This window comes from Oncorhynchus keta, chromosome 15 (genome assembly GCF_023373465.1).
Source record: "Oncorhynchus keta strain PuntledgeMale-10-30-2019 chromosome 15, Oket_V2, whole genome shotgun sequence".
Taxonomy (NCBI): domain Eukaryota; kingdom Metazoa; phylum Chordata; class Actinopteri; order Salmoniformes; family Salmonidae; genus Oncorhynchus; species Oncorhynchus keta.
The window spans coordinates 41741964-41760621 of record NC_068435.1 but is presented as its reverse complement, the minus strand read 5'-3'; the positions used below and the strand labels follow the sequence as shown (position 1 = coordinate 41760621).

At 41.6% G+C, this 18658-nt stretch overlaps 3 protein-coding genes across 9 annotated transcripts; 1 reads left to right on the top strand and 2 right to left on the bottom strand.

Annotated features, from left to right (window-relative positions):
• The first annotated feature begins 14 nt into the window (after nt 1–14).
• LOC118394950 (nectin-4-like) lies at nt 15–13804 on the top strand. 5 transcript variants are annotated; one of them, XM_052464135.1, is made up of 11 exons: nt 15–297; nt 910–1107; nt 1235–1402; nt 1615–1893; nt 1983–2100; nt 4841–4992; nt 5237–5402; nt 5496–5571; nt 5696–5758; nt 12415–12526; nt 12649–13804. In XM_052464135.1, exons 1-11 carry the CDS (start codon nt 234–236, stop codon nt 12924–12926), a joined length of 1674 nt encoding a protein of 557 aa, XP_052320095.1. In that variant the 5' UTR covers nt 15–233; the 3' UTR covers nt 12927–13804. The 5 variants fall into 5 exon arrangements, with proteins under 5 accessions (XP_052320095.1, XP_035644561.1, XP_035644559.1 ...); XM_035788668.2 differs by lacking the exon at nt 12415–12526 and adding an exon at nt 5845–6057 and having other exon boundaries at nt 18–297; nt 12649–12892; XM_035788666.2 differs by lacking the exons at nt 12415–12526; nt 12649–13804 and adding exons at nt 5845–6057; nt 6140–7196 and having other exon boundaries at nt 19–297; nt 913–1107.
• On the bottom strand, nt 7332–10910 carry LOC118394958 (zinc finger protein 473 homolog). 3 transcript variants are annotated; one of them, XR_004827854.2, is made up of 2 exons: nt 10252–10910; nt 7332–9033 (listed from the first exon to the last, which is right to left on the bottom strand). XR_004827854.2 is itself a non-coding variant. In XM_035788679.2 (2 exons), exons 1-2 carry the CDS (start codon nt 10550–10552, stop codon nt 8084–8086), a joined length of 975 nt encoding a protein of 324 aa, XP_035644572.1. In that variant the 5' UTR covers nt 10553–10905; the 3' UTR covers nt 7332–8083. The 3 variants fall into 3 exon arrangements, 2 of the variants coding, with proteins under 2 accessions (XP_035644572.1, XP_035644571.1); XM_035788679.2 differs by having other exon boundaries at nt 10528–10905; XM_035788678.2 differs by having other exon boundaries at nt 9905–10904.
• A 789-nt stretch (nt 13805–14593) lies between the features above and the next one.
• Nucleotides 14594–17629, bottom strand: LOC118394957 (zinc finger protein 24-like). The gene is made up of 2 exons (XM_035788677.2): nt 16847–17629; nt 14594–15976 (listed from the first exon to the last, which is right to left on the bottom strand). The coding sequence occupies exons 1-2, from the start codon at nt 17121–17123 to the stop codon at nt 14952–14954; spliced, it is 1302 nt and encodes a 433-aa protein (XP_035644570.1). The 5' UTR covers nt 17124–17629; the 3' UTR covers nt 14594–14951.
• Nucleotides 17630–18658: the final 1029 nt, after the last annotated feature.

Here is an 18658-nt window from a genome sequence, read left to right as displayed (position 1 = left end):
AGAGGTGAACACCTGACACACTGCCAACTTGACGCACAGCCCGTCTACCTGCCTCTGCCGTAAACAGCGCTAGGACCTGAATCTTTTTGCTTCAATACACTTCAATTGCACTTTTAAGTGGCACCAGTTTACTCTCATATTTCCAGTCATGAGATTACGAAAAGGAATTATTTCATAACATTAAGAAGCTTGTAGTTCAACGTTGATATTGTGAGGAACTGGTGAATCGAGGGATGAAGTTACCTGTCTGGGACCAGGGCCAGTGGGAGGCAGCCTGGTTGGTGTTATGGGGATTTGGTAAGATTTGGGAATGGGTTTTCAACAACATATGTATTTATATAGCTTTTATATCTGTGTGTGTGTTTTTGTTGCATACCATGACACTATTCGGAAAAGGGGAGTGGTGGTGAACAACTCTCACCATAGAAATCTGGTAGAGTAACATTCTTCTTTGGGAAACAAAAAACACAGGCTATTTTCCTTCATCTTTTGTTTTGATTGACTAGTAATGAGTACATTTTTTGTAGCATGTATAGGCCCATACCTGTGTTTAAAGTAGGCTTGCTTTGTGGTAAGTGCACTTATTTTCAGTGTGTTTGTGTATTAATGGCCTTAGCATGGCTGCCAAACTGAGATGTGGTAAAGGAAAATGTCATGAACAGGAGAAGCAAGTTAAACAGCTTTGTGGCACATACTCTACCTCTGAGTCCCTGTGTGTATCTGTCTGTTTCCCACTCTCCCCTGTCTGTAAAATAGGTGTAATCTTTAACTACAGGCTGTCTATCCCCCCCAGACATTTCAAAGGAACATTTTTGCTCTTGTTTATTATGATTATGCATTACTCTCTCACACCCATTATCTCACCCTGTTTCTCCAACACACACACACTCCTCTCTCTCTCTCATAAAGCAGTGTGTGTGAGGGGTGGGTTTGTGGAGCCTCCTCCATCCTTTGCATTACGGTCCTTGACGGAGGGTGAGACGCGGCTGCCCTGTCAGTACCAGGTTCAGGAGGACGAGCAGATAGTTCAGGTCAGCTGGATCAAGGAGCTACCTGATGGCACCAAGGAACATATCATCACCGCCCACCGCACAGAGGGACACACAGGTTGGTATCACCATGCCCTCACCAACTCACACATCACGTAATCACTATCATGTTGTTTTCTTGCATTTGTCTACAATGACTGATGTTTACCAGAAACAAATCTGTCAGTGTCTCATTTTTGTATCAGAGTTTGGGCGTTACTCTGGGAGAGTGAGGTTTGAGAGCCGTCACTCCATGGTGAACTCTGCTCTGCTCATCCTGACCACGGAGGAGTCTGATGAGGGGAAATACACCTGTCACATCAGCACATTCCCCTATGGGAACTTTGAGAGGAAGCTGTCACTCACTGTGTGGAGTAAGACACATTTCTTTAACCATCTTCCTTTTCATCCTAAATGTAAACCAAGTTACTATTTTCATTGTTATAATCATCATAGCCATTTCCACTGAAGGAACTCTCTCAGTTCTGACTAACCAAAGCCTTACTTAAAAACTCTATTTAACTGTATAAAATGCAATCTAATATACATCAGATTGACCGTGCCCCTCTATCTCCCTTCCCCCCAGCCTTCCCAATCTCCTCTCTGGACCCGGTGGTTTTGGAGGAGGGCCAGTCCTTCCACGTGGCTGCCTCCTGCCGCTCCGTGGCCCGCCCTACACCCCGCCTGACCTGGGACACGGACCTTCCTGGCCAGGCCCAGAACCGCAGCTCCGAGGGCGGGGTCGTGTCCACTCACTTCTCCCTGCACCCCCTGAGGAGCATGAATGGCATGCGGTTGGACTGCCTGGTCTGGCACCCTGCTCTGGAACAACCCCGCAGGATCAGCAACCGCCTGGTGGTGCAATGTGAGTTTACCCTCAGCTGTCACCATGGGCAGGTGGTAACTAGATGGCCACACTAGGATGGATTAAAGTGACATTGTTTGTGTTGATAGTTCCCCCAGATGCATCTGTCACAGGCTTTGATGGCAACTGGTACATGGGACTGAAGGGAGCTGAACTCCGTTGTGAGTCTGGAGGAAACCCCAAACCAAAAAACTTCACCTGGACCAGGTATTACCCGTCTGTCTGGATGTCTGACTGACTGGCTTTGTTTCTTGTCTATGTATTATTTGCCTAATGTAACACAATCTGCATTATAAAATATACTATACAAATACTGGCGTGAAAAATATACACACACACACACAAAGAAGAGTATGTCAATTAGGAGGGTGCCTTTCTCTCCTTGTTCCATTCAAGAATAAATAAAAGACATCGTGTCCAGTTACAGAATAAGAAAACCGATTGGGAGAGACATTTTCGCATGAGTAAGGGAGCCAAGGAGGGAGGGGGGAAGAGTTGGAGGCGCATCTTAAGCACTTTATCAAATATCACTCTAATACACAGTAAAACGCAGGGTCTGCACATAATTAAAGATTCTTCTGCGAGCATTACAATAAGGACAGAACACCCAATTAAATACTCACTATTGCAGTATGATAAAAATCCATGAATCTGTTTCTGCAGTAGTTAGATATAATTGAAGGAGATATACTTTTCCAAAAAAATATATATTCAATGTCAGATGTAATCTCTGGCGTTGATTCCATTATGAAGGATTGGTTAGAAGGTTGGGCTGAGTTAGAACAGAAATGTGAGAAGCTTCTTGTTGGGGTGAGCAGTAAAATGGTAACCCGGCTAGGTACAGTGAAACTAGGGCAACATGAGCCCTCTCAGTGGACCTAGTTCCTGGTGGGGGTCAGATACTTGTCTCTATTATAGTCCCTAGGACATCTTGAGTTTATTCAGGGGCCTCCTACTTCATAGTAGGCTCAAATCCCAAGCCAAGCGGCATTTCCTATTCAGATCAATAGGAGCAGCAATTAAACTGATTTTACAAGTGAATGCAAATGGTTGGTTTCCCTTTGTATTAAACATGATACAACTAAAATGCATTTATCTAAAACCAGTGTTGTGTTCGAGACCACCTAAAGTGAGACCGATTCAAGACCAAGACTGGAGGAAATCGTGTCCAAGTCAAGACTGACACTGGGAGGGGGACAAGGGGTCGTCTGAGACCAAGTCAAGACCGAGGCCAGAAAAATGCGAGTCCAATTCAAGACCATGATTGTAATTTGTCAAATCACCACCATAATAAGAGTAAAAAATATCTAGTATGTCTGCGTTCATATTTCAGAACAACATATAGATTCTTTAGACATTCAGAATAGTGAAAAAAAATGTATTCTGAGGGAAAATATAGCCGAACTAAAAATGATTACTAACCCAAACACAGTGGGGAACAATTGGCCTTCTACGCCTTCATAGAAGGGCTAAGGATTTATCAAATAATTATAATAATATAATTATATTCAATAATGTTCTGACCTAATCCCTTCAGTTTGTGTTGGAAAGGGTTAACACTGAAGAGAAAAAAAAGATCCAATCAAGATTAATCTTTGCAGGTCTCTTTTGGCAGATAAATCTAGCTAGTTAAATCAGCCATTGACTAGGCCATTAGAATAAACAGTAGATAAAGACATCTGCCATTCAACTGTATTAGGGCAACATTTTGTGGAGTGACAGTGGAACCAATCAATTACATTTTGACTTAATGGGAAGGGACCGTTTTTACAAAAAAACGTATGCCTTCTCTAACTAGTTTGTAGCGGCTGCAGCAGGTGTTATCAAAGAGGATGTTGTTGCTAATTTGTTAGCTTCTCCCTTTTCAAGAATAACTTTAAACAAGAAGTTAAGTTTCAAATGTTCATCATCTGGTGAGTGGAACTGGGTTTATTGCAGCGCACTTTGATGTTAGTCATCTCTTTGAAAATAGCTTGTGTGTGAAACATTGTTACATTTAAAGTGGAACTGACAGCATTTTAGCATCATTAAATTTGATTAAAATATGTTCATATACACTCCCAGGAAGAATATCACACTTTTAAAACATTTAGATATGGTAATTTTCACGTTTTCATACATTCTTAGAATGTTTGGGAATTATGTATACTAAGGCATCTGAAAATTCTATAGCAATATAGAGAGGGAAGGCGGCCACGCGTTTGGACAATTAATAAGACACTGCAGTAAATAACACTGAATAAAAACGCCTCTCTTGTCCAGGACCGGTGCACTATAGCCAATCAGAGCTACAGTAGGCTTTTATACAAACCATTTACCACACGGGCCTGCCATCATTCACTTTGAACTGGACTGTGTGTTTACAGGCAGTCGCAACAGCGCGACTTTAGATCATTTAAATCTGGTAGTGTCTAGTTGAACAAAAGGCTTTTAATGTTTGTTTTTTCATGATTTGTGTTAATTGTTGAATTGAGAAACCCTGCCCTTACAAAGAATTTGAGTTTTGAAACTGCAGTTGAATATTGTAGACAGTAATTGCAGAATAGCTGCAATCTTTTTTTGTTAAGGGTACCCACGGTGTCTGCCTTCATGGACATAGCCATTGTTTCATGCAGTGAGTCTGCTATTCCATGAGTCATGATGAGTTTGTTTTTATTTTTTATTTAAATAGGCATGTGAGTTAAGGACATTCTTAATTACAATGACGGTATAGGAACAGTGGGTTAACTGCCTTGTTCAGGAGCAGAACGACACATTTTTACCTTGTCAGCTCAGGGATTTGATCAAGCAACCTTTCGGCTACTAGCCCAATGACCTAACCACTATGCTACCTTCTGCCCCAGGTTACATGAGTACATTGTTGAGAGGATTAGTATTAATGTGGCCATTCCAGTTTTCTGCTATTCTTTAATCCCCTGTATGTGTGTACATTTGTCTCCATCTGCAGGGATGGTAAGGCTCTGCCAGATGGTCTGACTGTGGATGGAGCAAGGCTTCTGTTTGGCCGAGCCCTGAGACAGAATGACACTGGAGTTTATGAATGTGTGGTGAACAACGGCGTTGGGACAAGGAAAGTAGAATGTAACATCACAGTTACAGGTAAGGGGAAATAGTTATTCCCGTATTTTGGGAGATCTGAACAGAAAAACGTGACACTGGTCACACCACCGGATTGGTAATATTTGTAACATTGCTGCCCCCTTGTGATAATAATAATACAGATCTCACTCAAATTGGAAAAAAAACTGCATCCTATATACATGGCATTGCAATCGTTACCTTTGTTTTTTTGTGTTTATAATTTTGTGTGCATTCCCTCTTTCCTTTCCACTCCCTCACTCAGAGACATCTCGGAGAGTGCAGGAAGTGATCTTTGACACTCTAGTGATGATCATTATAGGTGTGGCTGCTGGGGTGTTGGTCATCGTCATGATCATCGTCATCATTTTAGTCAACCGATACCACAGACGCAAAAACAGCAAATTAGAGATGGCGCTTAGCAAAAGGATGTGAGTTGATTTCCATAATACTTACTTACTCCTTAATACCTTCCCTATCCTTAAATACTCAAATCCCCGTTTCTGAAATGCTCTCTTTCACAGGTTAGAAATCAACACTCTCTCCAGACAGGCCTCCTCCAGGAGACTCAACTCTGTCAGCACAGACCCCAGAGGACAGGTGAAGAGTACTTTAAATTCGAACGCTTGTTTGCTCTTATTTTCAGTTATTAGTTATCGTCATCTTGTGAATGAGTCTGCCAGCAATCATTTTTGTCTTTCTCTACTTTTCACCCCACCCACAGAATGAAGACTGTACACTACTCAGACTAGACAGTGGAATGAAAAAAAGCCTAATGTCCCTTGAGGTGAGAGTTCATAAAAGCTTCAACAATATCATACTGATTTATTCATTGATGTTTAATCTGTGGATTATTGTGATCCCTCTCGTTAGGACCATCCCATCTACAAAGGCAGTCAATCCACCCTTGGTGGGAAGTGGGGGACGGTTTGTGAGGGTGATTTGGACTACCTAGGCCGCCCTGTCCTGTACCAATCTAGCTGGCGCGAGTGCAGAGAGAGTATGAGAGGGGCTGAGATGGAGGGAGAAAGGGAAGAGCGCAGACGAAGGGTGGAATCGTACCTAAAGAGCAGCAATATGTCACTGGTGTGTATTTGTGTCCGAGAGAGGAAGAGGATACGTGAAAGTTTGAAAATGCAGACTAAGTTTACTCTGTAATAACTGAAAGGCCTATCTGTTTCTCTCAATGCCACACAATATGTGGCTCTCTATTTCTCAGGACTCTGGCCTTCCTTCCTCCCTTGTCCCCATGAAGCCCCAGGATCATGATGGCAGTGTGGGGCCCACAGACATCCCCTCAATGCTCAGCAACCTGGGTGGCCAGAGGGAAGTCATGACGGAAGGGGAAGACTGGAGCGACAGACAGGACGTGCTGGAGGTTGACGAGGCTGACTTTGACACCAGTTCATACCAGATCTCAGAGGCACTCTCCAACCACTTCCACTACAGCAACGGGTTCCTGCGGCCCAAACCACACTCCAACGCCATCCTCCTACACCCCAGAGGACAGAAAATCTAGACGGGTGAAAGGAGTTTGTTGAAAAAGGAACTGCCCTCTGCTCCACCCTAACTCAATGGTCATGGAGGCCTGTTAAATTGCAGCATCACTTTGTCAACTGTAAACCGAGTATTGTCTAAGCACTTATCAGTTGTGCTTGTGCTGTCATTTTAGCTAACCTTACAGTTCTGATATACTAAATATACCCTACCCTTGTGCATTAATGTTATTTTCATGTTTCTTTCTATTTAAAAAAATCAAAAGGGCTGTTTGAGAGAATTCTCATGTTTATTCGTAAAAGCATGTCCACTGTTGTTTTTTTCTCCCGAATTGTTAGTCTCTGGCATAGTTTTAAAAAGACGATGGCGATCCGGCTCTTGATATCATTGTTCCTTCTAAAAGGTTACAAGCAGGAGGCTGTGATCCCTCCCTACAGTATATTAGCACCACTAGTGTAACAGTTGTGGTAGGGTCGCACTGCTCTCACTTTACAGAATAGAAAGACAAAAGTAACACTGTTGCTTTCTGCAAGTGTCTTGACTGTCTTCTCATAAACTCTGTTCTCAGTCATTAGAAAACATTTGTCAATAGCTAGGTTTCCATCCAATTGGCGACAGATTTTCATGTGAATATTCTAGAATCCCCATAAAATATGTATTTCCAACCAGTATTTACCCCAAACGGACTTGTTTTCATGTACTGAATAAAGTTCAATGCTTTTCCATCACATTTTCAACTACCGATAGTTTGGTCACAAAAACAGTTGCGTTGTAAGGGGAAAAACAGTTGTGCCTACTCTGGTCGTGGCATGTGCGCTATAGCCAACAGCTCACATACAGTACAGGTAGGGTAGACTCCATGATGAGATTATGAATATTTTTATTTGTCAAGCACGGCAGTCAAGCGTTGATCATGTCACCAGAATAAGACCCCTCGATATTTATTGGAAAGGAGCATCAAGATCACTGTGCACTTTCATCACCTTCCCACTGGGCATAGACAATTTCAACGTCTAGTTTATATTTACATTTGGTTGGTGTCAACTACTGTGAAATGTCACCATGTCATTAGATTTAGGTTAAAAGTTGGATGAAAAAGACAATTTCCTTACAGTTCTGACTTTTGTCAAATCCAATCAGTTTTCCAGGTTGATTCAACGTCATCAGATTACATTTTTGTTGTTGAAATAACATGGAAACAATGATGCAACTAGTTTTTGCCTATTGGGCTGTGAAGTTCATAACTTAATCTGTAGCCTAATAAACCATGGTTTCCCAAGTCGTATGGGAGGACCACCCACAATATAATTGTGACTCCAAGTTTACTTTGATATGGTTATTATATTAATATCTGCGCATAAAGGTGTTTCCACTGTCATTTCTCACAGAATACATTTTACAGACACAAAAATGTAGAACAAACAAATTATCTGTCAGAATTTATGAAATTGCACTGAAACATCACAGCCGTGATTTTGTTTTAATATGGTATTACTTTCCTCGCATAAAAATTGGATGGAAACGTGGTTAATGAGGTTGTGTTTCATAATGTGTGGGGTGGGCCCCAGCTGGTTTCTCTAGAATGTTCTTAATTGTCTAGTCATGGTGATAACTATCAGTAGACTGTTGGCTTTGCTCTGAGACCCCTGTGTACTCGCTGGTGTGTGCGGAGATTACTCTGCTGAGCAAAACACCTCCCACACGTCACACAGTTGTACGGTTTCTCTCCTGTATGAATCCGTTGATGCATCTCCAAGTGGCTGACCCAGTCAAAGCTCTTTCCACAGTAGGTACAAACAAACCGCTTCTCTCCTGCTGGGGTTCCCTGTGGGGCAACTTTTGGAGAGTTGAAACCATTTGGGGCAAACGAGAATACATTGTTTAGCCAAACGTTGGAATATGCTCCACTCTCATTGGCTCGCGTTTGTTTGTCTGATGGCACTCTGGTAGTAGTTCCATCCTCCCTTCTCTCTGGGTGCATAGTTTGCTCTCTGTGCTGACCTGGTTGTGCCTGAACCAAATCTGTAGAGGTCCTACTTCGGTCATTCCAAACAGACTGTGCTCGCATCTCTTCTTTCATTAGTCTGTTTATGTACCCCATCTCTGATGATGGATCGCTATCCAGACCCTGCACTGCACTTTGAATAAGCTGTATGTCTGTATTTAGATCCTGTGTATATTGTTCTGTACCATATGAGCAATCTGGACCCTCAGAGTCACAGTTGATCTCTGATACAGACGCCCACAGCTGACTCTCTCGGTCATCCATGGCAAACTCAGTTTCCTGATGATCTGATCTCTCTGTGCCATGTTCACTTCCTGATGTATGTAGTGAAATAACGTCATACTCCTCCTCTTGCTCGGTCTTCACCACTAATTCTAGTCCACTACCCTTCTCCTCTCTCTGGCCAGACCTGTACTGTTCATTAAGCCCCACTACTGATTCTTTAGGTGGCTGTGGTCTATTTTGATCCCGTTGGTCATCTTTAGGTGTGAACACTTTGTCTCTCGTGGTCTGCTCATATGAAGTCCTTTCACCAGCATCCTTATCAGACCCCTTGGACCCTAGGAAAGGTTTAAATGAACTGTCAGTAAATGTCAAAAACAATGTACAAGTTCAGAGAGCACTGAGCAATTGAACAAGGTCAACAACTGAAATCAATGATCTACACTAGCTAGGCATAAATGTCAAGTCATATTGTTAATACTATCTTTTTGAAGAATGTACCCTTTAGTTGAAATGGACAGCAACACATTTCAGATAGGTCAAATGCACCTTTCAAGTGCGAGTCTGGGCTAGGAAAGTCGGAAATGTCCACCTTGCTAACTGGTAGTAGTAACGCATCATCAAGTTGGAAGTTACCGAGTTTCCTAGTTCCGACTAGCATGTGAACACGGCATACCTGAACCAGTACCTGGGCTTGGGGATAAGCTTAATAACGGCCTTTCCTCTGACGCCCAGGATCCTTCAATTCAAATGCCGCGTTCACATTCTAATCGGAAGTAGAAAACGCGAACATTTCCGAATTGCTAATTCTTTGAACGCGGCACTTGTATCGCTACAAAAGTTAGCATGCGAGACAGTAGTAATGAGTGATTTTACTGGAGGTGGTTTTGGCGCATGCGGTAAAAAATAAATGGTCTAATAAATAAATACCGTGCGTAAAGGGCAGTAATGACTGTAGTTGCTATGCATAACTCCATATGTTGCTGACTACCCAACGTTTTTTTTTTGTTGTTTTTACATTATAACGTTTATATAGCTGGTTAATGGGTCTTTAAATTGAAGGATCCTGGGCGTCAGAGTGCTCGTCATATGTATCGTCTCCTCAAGCCCATGTACTGGTTCATTCTAAACACAGCTATCTAGTACAGTCTTAGCAATATAACACATGGATTTTATTTCTATGAGTATAGTAAACACGAGCTGGCTCACCCTGCTCTGTTCTGCTGGAAGACAAAGAGTATGTTGAAGAACAGCCTGCTTCTCGCGCTTTGGACGTCGTCCTTTGCCGTTCGTTCTCCACAAACAATAATTTTCTTTTTAACGCTTCGATTTCATTTTCTCTTCGACACATTTCCAAGCGTAAAACAGTAAAACCATCATCGAACATTTTAGTTATTTCTGCCACCGCAGCTTTGCCTAACACATCCATAACCGAGGTTATTTTGGTCTGAAAGGTAACACAATTGGTTATGTTCTCCTGGAACAGCATTTTCTGACTAGTGTTATGTTTCTAAAGATAATGTTCAGTCGGAAAAGACAATACAATAGCAAACTACCAGAGACGGAAGAGGAAGCGACTCGCTGTTTTTTTTTCCTGTTTCCATGGAAGTAAGACCCAGCTGCTAGTGCATTGGTGTCTATGGGAGACACACCCAGTTAAGTATACTTTTTGGGAAGGTAAACTGCCTGAGTTAACTGTTAACCACTTTTGCTAGCTACCACTGATGGGTCTTTACTTCCGCGACAACAAAGGATGGGAGAAGCGCGTGGTCATATGATCATTAAAGAGTCCTACGGTGTCCGTAGAGGACATAAACAGACCGCCTGCTCACCTGTCTTTTCGGAAGCCCGATACATGGCACAGGCACGTAATACAATGTCTTGCTGCTCTGGACACCGAACACGCAAACAAACACACACATATATGAGAGAGAGAGAGAGAATGTGCGTCCCTGTTAATGTGTCTCGGGGATTCTTTTTTTTTTTTTTACCTAGGCAAGTCAGTTAAGAACAAATTCTTAATTTCAATAACGACCAAACCCGGACGACGCTGCGCCAACCATGGGCCGCACTATGGTACACCCAATCACGGCAGATGTGATGCAGCATGGATTCGAACCAGGTACTGCAGTGACACCTCTTGCACTGAGATGCAGTGCCACTCGGGAGCCCAAGACTTACCATCAATGTACATGTCAATTATTCAATTATTTTGGTAAGCCTTTTGATTCCTTTCAACTCTGATTTAATCCCTGTGCTGTTTTTACAATATATTATTCGATTGGCACAATATATTCCAGTCTGGCAGTGGTTTATCTATGTAATTACATTGTATGTACATTGATGGGCTGTACTGTAGTAATGCACAGGGAACAGACAACAGTACTATTGTCTCCTGAACCAATCTAACATCATTTTCTTAACTGCATTGTTGGTTAAGGGCTTGTAAGTAAGTGTTTCACTGTAAGGTGAAACCTGTTGTATTGGCGCATGTGGTCATTTTTTTTGATGCCTGATTAGTAATATTTGTAATATTGCTGCCCACTTGTGATAATAATATGAAATACAGAGCTCACTAAAGTTGCAACAAAACTGCATCCTATATACAGTGGGGCCCTTTGTTGTCCTTTGACAGTGGAGTTTGGAGTGTGACTGTTTGAGGTTGTGGACAGGTGTCTTTTATACTGATAACAAGTTCAAACAGGTGCCATTAATACAGGTAACGAGTGGAGGACAGATGAGCCTCTTAAAGAAGAAGTTACAGGTCTGTGAGAGCCAGAAATCTTGCTTGTTTGTAGGTGACCAAATACTTCTTCTCCACCATAATTTGCAAATAAATTAATTCAAAATCCTACATTGTGATTTTCTGGATATTTTTTGTTTCTCATTTTGTCTGTCAAAGTTTAAGTGTACCTATGATGAAAATTACAGGCCTCTCTCATCTTTTTAAGTGGGAGAACTTGCACAATTGGTGGCTGACTAAATACTTTTTTGCCCCACTGTACATGGCACTGCAATCGCTACCTTTGGTTGTATGTGTTTACAATTTTGTGTGCATTCCCTCTTTCCTTTCCACTCCCTCACTCAGAGACATCTCGGAGTGTGCAGGAAGTGATCTTTGACACTCTAGTGATGATCATTATAGGTGTGGCTGCTGGGGTGTTGGTCATCGTCATTATTATCTTAGTTAACTAATACCATAGACGCAATAACAGGACATTAGAGATGGAGCTTCATGAGTTGATTTCCACAATACTTGGAACCCCCTTTCCCTATCCTTAAATCCTCCTTAGTTTCTAAAAAGCTCTTTCATAGGTTAGAAATCAACACACTCCAGACAGGCCTCCTCCACAAGACTCAACTCTTTCAGCACAGATCCCAGACGACAGGAAGAGTACTTTCAATTCAAACACTTGTTACTCGTATTTTCAGTCATCTCTTATTTTCTTAGAGGGGTCATTTTCAGCTAATAGTTATCATCTACTTGAATGAGTGTCTGCCAGCAATAATTTGTCTTTCTTTACTTGTCATCCCACCCACAGAATGGGTCACCCCACCCACACTTCTCAGACTAGACAGTAGAATGAAAAAAAATGTCCCTTGAGGTGAGAGTTCATAAAAGCGTCAACAATATTGTGCATTTACAACATTATGTACAGTATCATACTGATTTATTCATTGATGTTTAATCTGTGGATTATTGTGATCCCTCTCGTTAGGACCATCCCATCTACAAAGGCAGTCAATCCACCCTTGGTGGGAAGTGGGGGACGGTTTGTGAGGGTGATTTGGACTACCTAGGCCGCCCTGTCCTGTACCAATCTAGCTGGCGTGAGTGCAGAGAGAGTATGAGGGCGGCTGTTTGAAAATGCACACTAGATTTACTCTGTCATAACTGAAAGTCCTATCTGTTTATCTTAATGCCTCGCAATATGTGGCTCTCTATTTTTCAGGACTCTGGCCTTCCTTCCTCATCCCCAGGACCAGGATGGCAGTGTGTGGCCCACAGACATCCCCCCCAATGCTCAGTGACCTGGGTGGCCAGAGGGAGGGTGTGACCGAAGGGGACGACTGGGGCCACAGACAGGACATGCTGGAGGTTGATGAGGCTGACTGTGACACCAGTTCTTACCAGATCTCAAAGGCACTCCTCAACCACAACAATGGGTTTCTGCGGCCAAAACCACACTCCAACACCATCCTCCTACACCCCGGAGGACAGAACATCTAGACAGGGGTGAAAGGAGTTGGTTGAAAAGGGAACTTTTTCCGTCAGCTCTACCCTAACCCAATGGTCATGGAGGCCTGCTACTCACTCCTGTGAACTGAACTTGGATACAGTTGGACTGAAGTGAGTGTTTGGCAACCTCATGGTCACATTAATTGCCATTTTTTTTCCATCAGCATGGGCTTCTTGTATACAGTGCCTTCAGAAAGTATTCACACCCCTTGATTTGTTGTGTTACAGGGTTATTACAAATGGATTCAATTTAGATTTTTTTTTGTCACTGGCCTATAGACAATATCCCATGTCAAAGTAGAATTATGTTTTTGATTAAAGAAATGTTTAATGAAAAGCTTAAATGTCTTGAGTGAAAAAGGTTTCAACCCCTTGTTATAGCGAGCCTAAATAAGTTCAGGACAAAAAATCTGCTTAACAAGTCACATACGTTGCATGGACTCTGTGTGTAACACTGTGGTTTTTGAATGACTACCTCATGCCAGTACCCCACACAATTATATGTAAGGTTCCTCAGTCTAGCAGTGAATTTCAAACACAGATTCAACTACAAATACCAGGGAGATTTTGAAATGCCTCTCAAAGAAGGGCATAAATATAAAATGTCTTGTTCATTCACCCTCTAAATACACGTCTCAAGGCTTAACAATCCTTCTTTAACAAGTAACATCAATAAGGGATCGTAGATTTCATCTGTATTCACCTGGTCAGTCTGTCATGTTCTATAGTTGCCATAGTGCCCTAGCCTCACCATTCCAGGTGAAGCTGGTTGAGAGAATGCCAAGAGTGTGCAAAGCTGTCAAGGCAAAGGCTGGCTACTCTGAAGAATCTCAAATCTAAAACATTTTGATTAAACACTTTTTTGGTTACTACATGATTCCATATGTGTTATTTCATAGTTTTGATGTCTCACTATTTTACAATGTAGAAAATAGTAAACCCTGGAATGAGTAGGCGTGTCCATAATTGTGACTGGTCCTGTATATCTAGTGTTTTAGGGCCACGAATTTGCAGATTTACTGACAGGTTAACAATTTTTTGTTTGGCTTTCTAGCTAGCTGGCTAATATTTTTGTTTGAAAAATGCATCTGGACACATTACCAGCTTTTTTGTTTCTCCTGGCTGCCAATTCCCGATCTTCTGAGAACTATTTTTAGGAGTCACCTGAAGCGTGAGAGGAATGGGAGATGCAGGAATATATTAGTGCTAAGACAGAGCGCTCGTAGTGAGGACGACTGGCTTCTATTCTGAACTTTGTGTGGTGTACTTTCTGGTGTCCAGAGCTGCTGAGGCATCACCCAAGTGGGTGCTCCACAGACTGGAAGAGAAGAAGACCCGTGGCGATAAGAGTCAGGCTGGTTCCCAGACCTGCCCTCTACAAGATCACCAACAGACTCCATCACCATCCTCTGAACAGCTCTCTCCGCTCAAGCCATGAACTGACCCTCTCCATCTTCAGAGGATGCAGCTTTCAAAGACTTGGCCTCTATTGGTTCACCTATCATGACATATTGCGTGTTTTTTTTGTTGCTCTTGAAGCACTGAGATTCTATGAAAAGCACTATAGAAATGGTATAAATTATTATTATTATTATGGAAAGAGCAGGTGTTAATGTTTTGTATTCTCAGTGCATTTCAACAACAACAAGGGCTCAAAGTTCAGAGAATTTTCATGTTTATTCATAAAAATATGCATTGATAAAAACATGTGCATTGTATTTTCTCTCCAGATGTGTTGTCTCTGGCATAGTCATACAAAAAACTTAAAAGACGATGGACATCCACCTCTTGATAACTGTTCCTTTTAAAATATACAAGCAGGAGGATGTAAACCTGTAACTTTAACTCCCTACAGTATATTAGCACCACTAGTGTAACAGTTGTGGTAGGGTCGCACTGCTCTCACTTTACAGAATAGGAAGACAAAACTAGCATACTGCGGATTTTTGCACGAGTGTCTTGTCTTGACTGTCTTCTCAGGAACTCTCTGTTCTCAGTCATTAGAAAAAGTTTATATTAATGAGGTTGTGTTTCATAATGTGTGGGACGGGCCCCAGCTGGTTTCTCTAGAATGTTCTTAGTCGTCTCGTCATTGTGATTACTTTTCATTTGTTTTGTTCTGAGGCCTCGGTGTACTCGCTGATGTGTGCGGAGATTACTCTGCTGAGCAAAACACCTCCCACATGTCACACAGTTGTACGGTTTCTCTCCTGTATGAATCCGTTGATGCATCTCCAAGTGACTGACCCTGTCAAAGCTCTTTCCGCAAAAGGTGCAAACAAACCACTTCTCTCTTGCTGGGGTACTCCTTGAGGCTACCTTTGCTGAGTTGAAACCATTTGGGGTAAGCGGGAATACATTGTTTAGCCAAACGTTGGAATATGCTGCACCCTCATTGGTTGGTGTTTGTTTGTCTGACGGCACTCTGGTAGTTGTCCCATCCTCCCTTCTCTCTGGGTGCATAGTTTGCTCTCTGTGCTGACCTGGTTGTGCCTGAAGAAAATCTATAGGGGTCCTTCTTTGGTCATGCCAACCAGACTGTGCTCGCATCTCTTCTTTCATTAGTCTGTTTATGTACCCCATCTCTGATGATGGATCGCTATCAAGACCCTCCACAGCACTTTGAATAAGCTGTATGTCTGTATTTAGATCCTGTGTATATTGTTCTGTACCATATGAGCAATCTGGACCCTCAGAGTCACAGTTGATCTCTGATACAGACGCCCACAGCTGACTCTCTCGGTCATCCATGGCAAACTCAGTTTCCTGATGATCTGATCTTTCTCTGCCATGTTCACTTCCTGATGTATGTAGTGAAATAACGTCATACTCCTCATCGTGCTCGGTCTTCACAAACTCTAGTACACTACCCTTCTCTCGCTGGCCAGACCTGTACTGTTCATTGAGCCCCTCTACTGATTCTGCAGGTGGCTGTGGTCTATTTTGATCCAATTGTTTGTCTTTAGGTGTGATCGCTTTGTCCCTGGCGGTCTGCTCAAATGAAGTCCTTTCACCAGCATCCTCATCAGACCCCTTGGACCCTGAAAGGGAAGGTTTAACTGAACTGTCAGTAGCTATATGTCATAAGCACTGTAAAACAAAGTTGAGAGTGTACTGGACAACTTAACAAAGGTCAACAATAGAACTGGAACCTATTATCTACACTTGCCTGGGAACCTGACCTCGAATTGCATTGAATTCTACGTAGGGCAGAAATGAGTGTTTGAATCTGGAAAGTTTCCATTCACAACCTCTCCAAGTCAGAATGTTGAATAAAATTATTTTTGAACTTGTTGATATTTGTCTGTGCGGTTGCTCCTTTTTGGAGGTAGTTATGTGAGGCAATATATCCACAGGAATTTATAATTACATCAACTTTTCGAAAGCACTGGCAGTGCTTTTGGATTTCTATCACCTGAAGCATGTGCACAAGATAATAAAATACATTCATGAGATGCATGCATTCTTGCCGAGCTTGTGCTTACATGGTTATGTGCATGCTTCAGGTGATAGAAATCTGAACCCACTACCAGAGCTTTGTAAAGTTGATGTAATCATAATTTTCTGTGGATATATTGTCACATTCCTAACGCCAAAAAGACCAACTGCACGGACAACCGATAAAGTAGGTTAAAATATAATTGTATTCAACAGTGGTCGTGAGAGGAAACTGCCCTGACTCAAACGCTCATTTCTGCCAAACAGAATTCAATGCAATTCAACGTTGGGTTTCCTGGCAATATGTACACTAGATAGGCATTGAGCTAAATTATTGTCAGTTATGTTGTTAATACTGTATTTGATATGTTCTTGAAGAATTGACCCGAGTTGAGATGGACACTGGACAACAACACATTTTAGATAAGTCTATTTAGTTAGCTAGTACAGTAAGCAAGCACGCGCAGGCTTACCCTGCTCTGTCCTTCTGGAAGACGAAGAGCATGTGAAAGAATTGCCTGCTTCTCGCAGTTTGGAACTCGTCGCTTGCCGTTCGTTCTCCATGAATAATTTTCTTTTCAAGGCTTCAATTTCATTTTCTCTGTGGCACATTTCCAAGCGTAACACAGCAAACCCATCATCGAACAATTTACTTATTTCGGTCACTGCAGCTTTGGCCAACACATCCATAACGGATGATAATTTGGTCTGAAAAGTAACACAGTTGGTCATATTCTCCTGGAACAACATTTTATCAGACCAGTGTTATGTTTCTAAAGATAATGTTCAGTAGGAAAAGACAATAGTCGGATAGCTATCGCGGATGGATTTTACTTCCGCGAAAACAAACTGAGGGGAGGAGCGGACATACTTTTAAGGAATCGTAATAATACCAGCAATAATAGAGAAAGGAGGAGATGGGAACCTCATTTCGAAATGAATGGAGGCAGACTGTCGCCCAATCGCGTTTAAGTTGTCATTCCGCGTCATGTGGTTGCTAAACTCATCGTCACGTTCCATTCTCAAAGTCAGGGTATAAGTCGAGAAATTTGCCTATTTTCCTTGAAAGTACACAGTGTCCCGATTCCAAAGCAATACGATACTACAGAGATCAAGTTAATTATATCACGTCTCGGATTTGTTATTGATATTGTACTTCTTGTTTACGAAATTCATGCTAATGTTGGGTTTTTGAGCTAGCGCCCAATTGACTCCCATTCACTCCTTGTGGGAGAGCTCGTCTTGTCCAAGAATCACCCAGAATGCACAGCGCTGCCGTTAATTGATTTCAAAGGAGTTTCTCATCTCCTCAAAAAGTATATCTGTTACGGTGTACGTTGGCAATGGGCCGCTCTGCGTATTCTGGGTAAACTCCGACAAGGAAATAGCTCATTTTTATTTGTATTTTTTATTAACAGTAACATGCAAAACATAAACTAAAATAAAACTAATCCAAAAATAAAAAAAATAAAATAAAACTAATCCACATTATATCAATTCAAATACAGACATATAGCGAATACATTTTTTTAAACATTTTGTTTTGTATACGTTTTAAAGACTAAATCGTTTTCCAAATCAGATTAAAAAAATTAAGAAAAGGGGCTTTTTCTTCATAAATTTTGATTTGTGTACGAAATGTTTTCCTAATAAAATAAAGAGATTTATGACATACTCATGTTCAATTGTGGAATCAGTGTAGTAAAATAATATGTCAAACTTAAACATTTAATAATAATAATAATATATGCCATTTAGCAGACGCTTTGCATTCACTGGTAACACAGATATCGAAGCTATTACACAGATAGAATCTATGGATAATCAAAGCGACTTACAGTCATCTATGGTTGTATGCAATTTGAGGCCAAGATATAGTTTTACATCAGTCCAGAACACTTCACTATATAGACAATGACAGAATAATGTTCAATAGATTCAGTTTCTAGTTCACAAAAACTGCATTCACTGGTAACATCAGGTATATATTTAGAAATCAAGCTATTACACAGATAGAATCTATGGATAATCTTAAAGGAGATCTCCTTTACTTTATTGGTCACCATAAATTTTGTGTGGAGTGAGCCAAGCACGGTGCCAGTTTGCATCAAATGATGAAGCCCAGCAAAATATTGCAGAGGGAATAGACTTCACGTCTTCAGAAAATATCCCTTAATAAATGATTGTTGAATTTCATATCTAGTAGACCACCTGGATATCGCTTACAATCGGAGATATTCCAAAATATGCATTATTCTGAAGTAAAGTTTTTATCCCACTAGGTA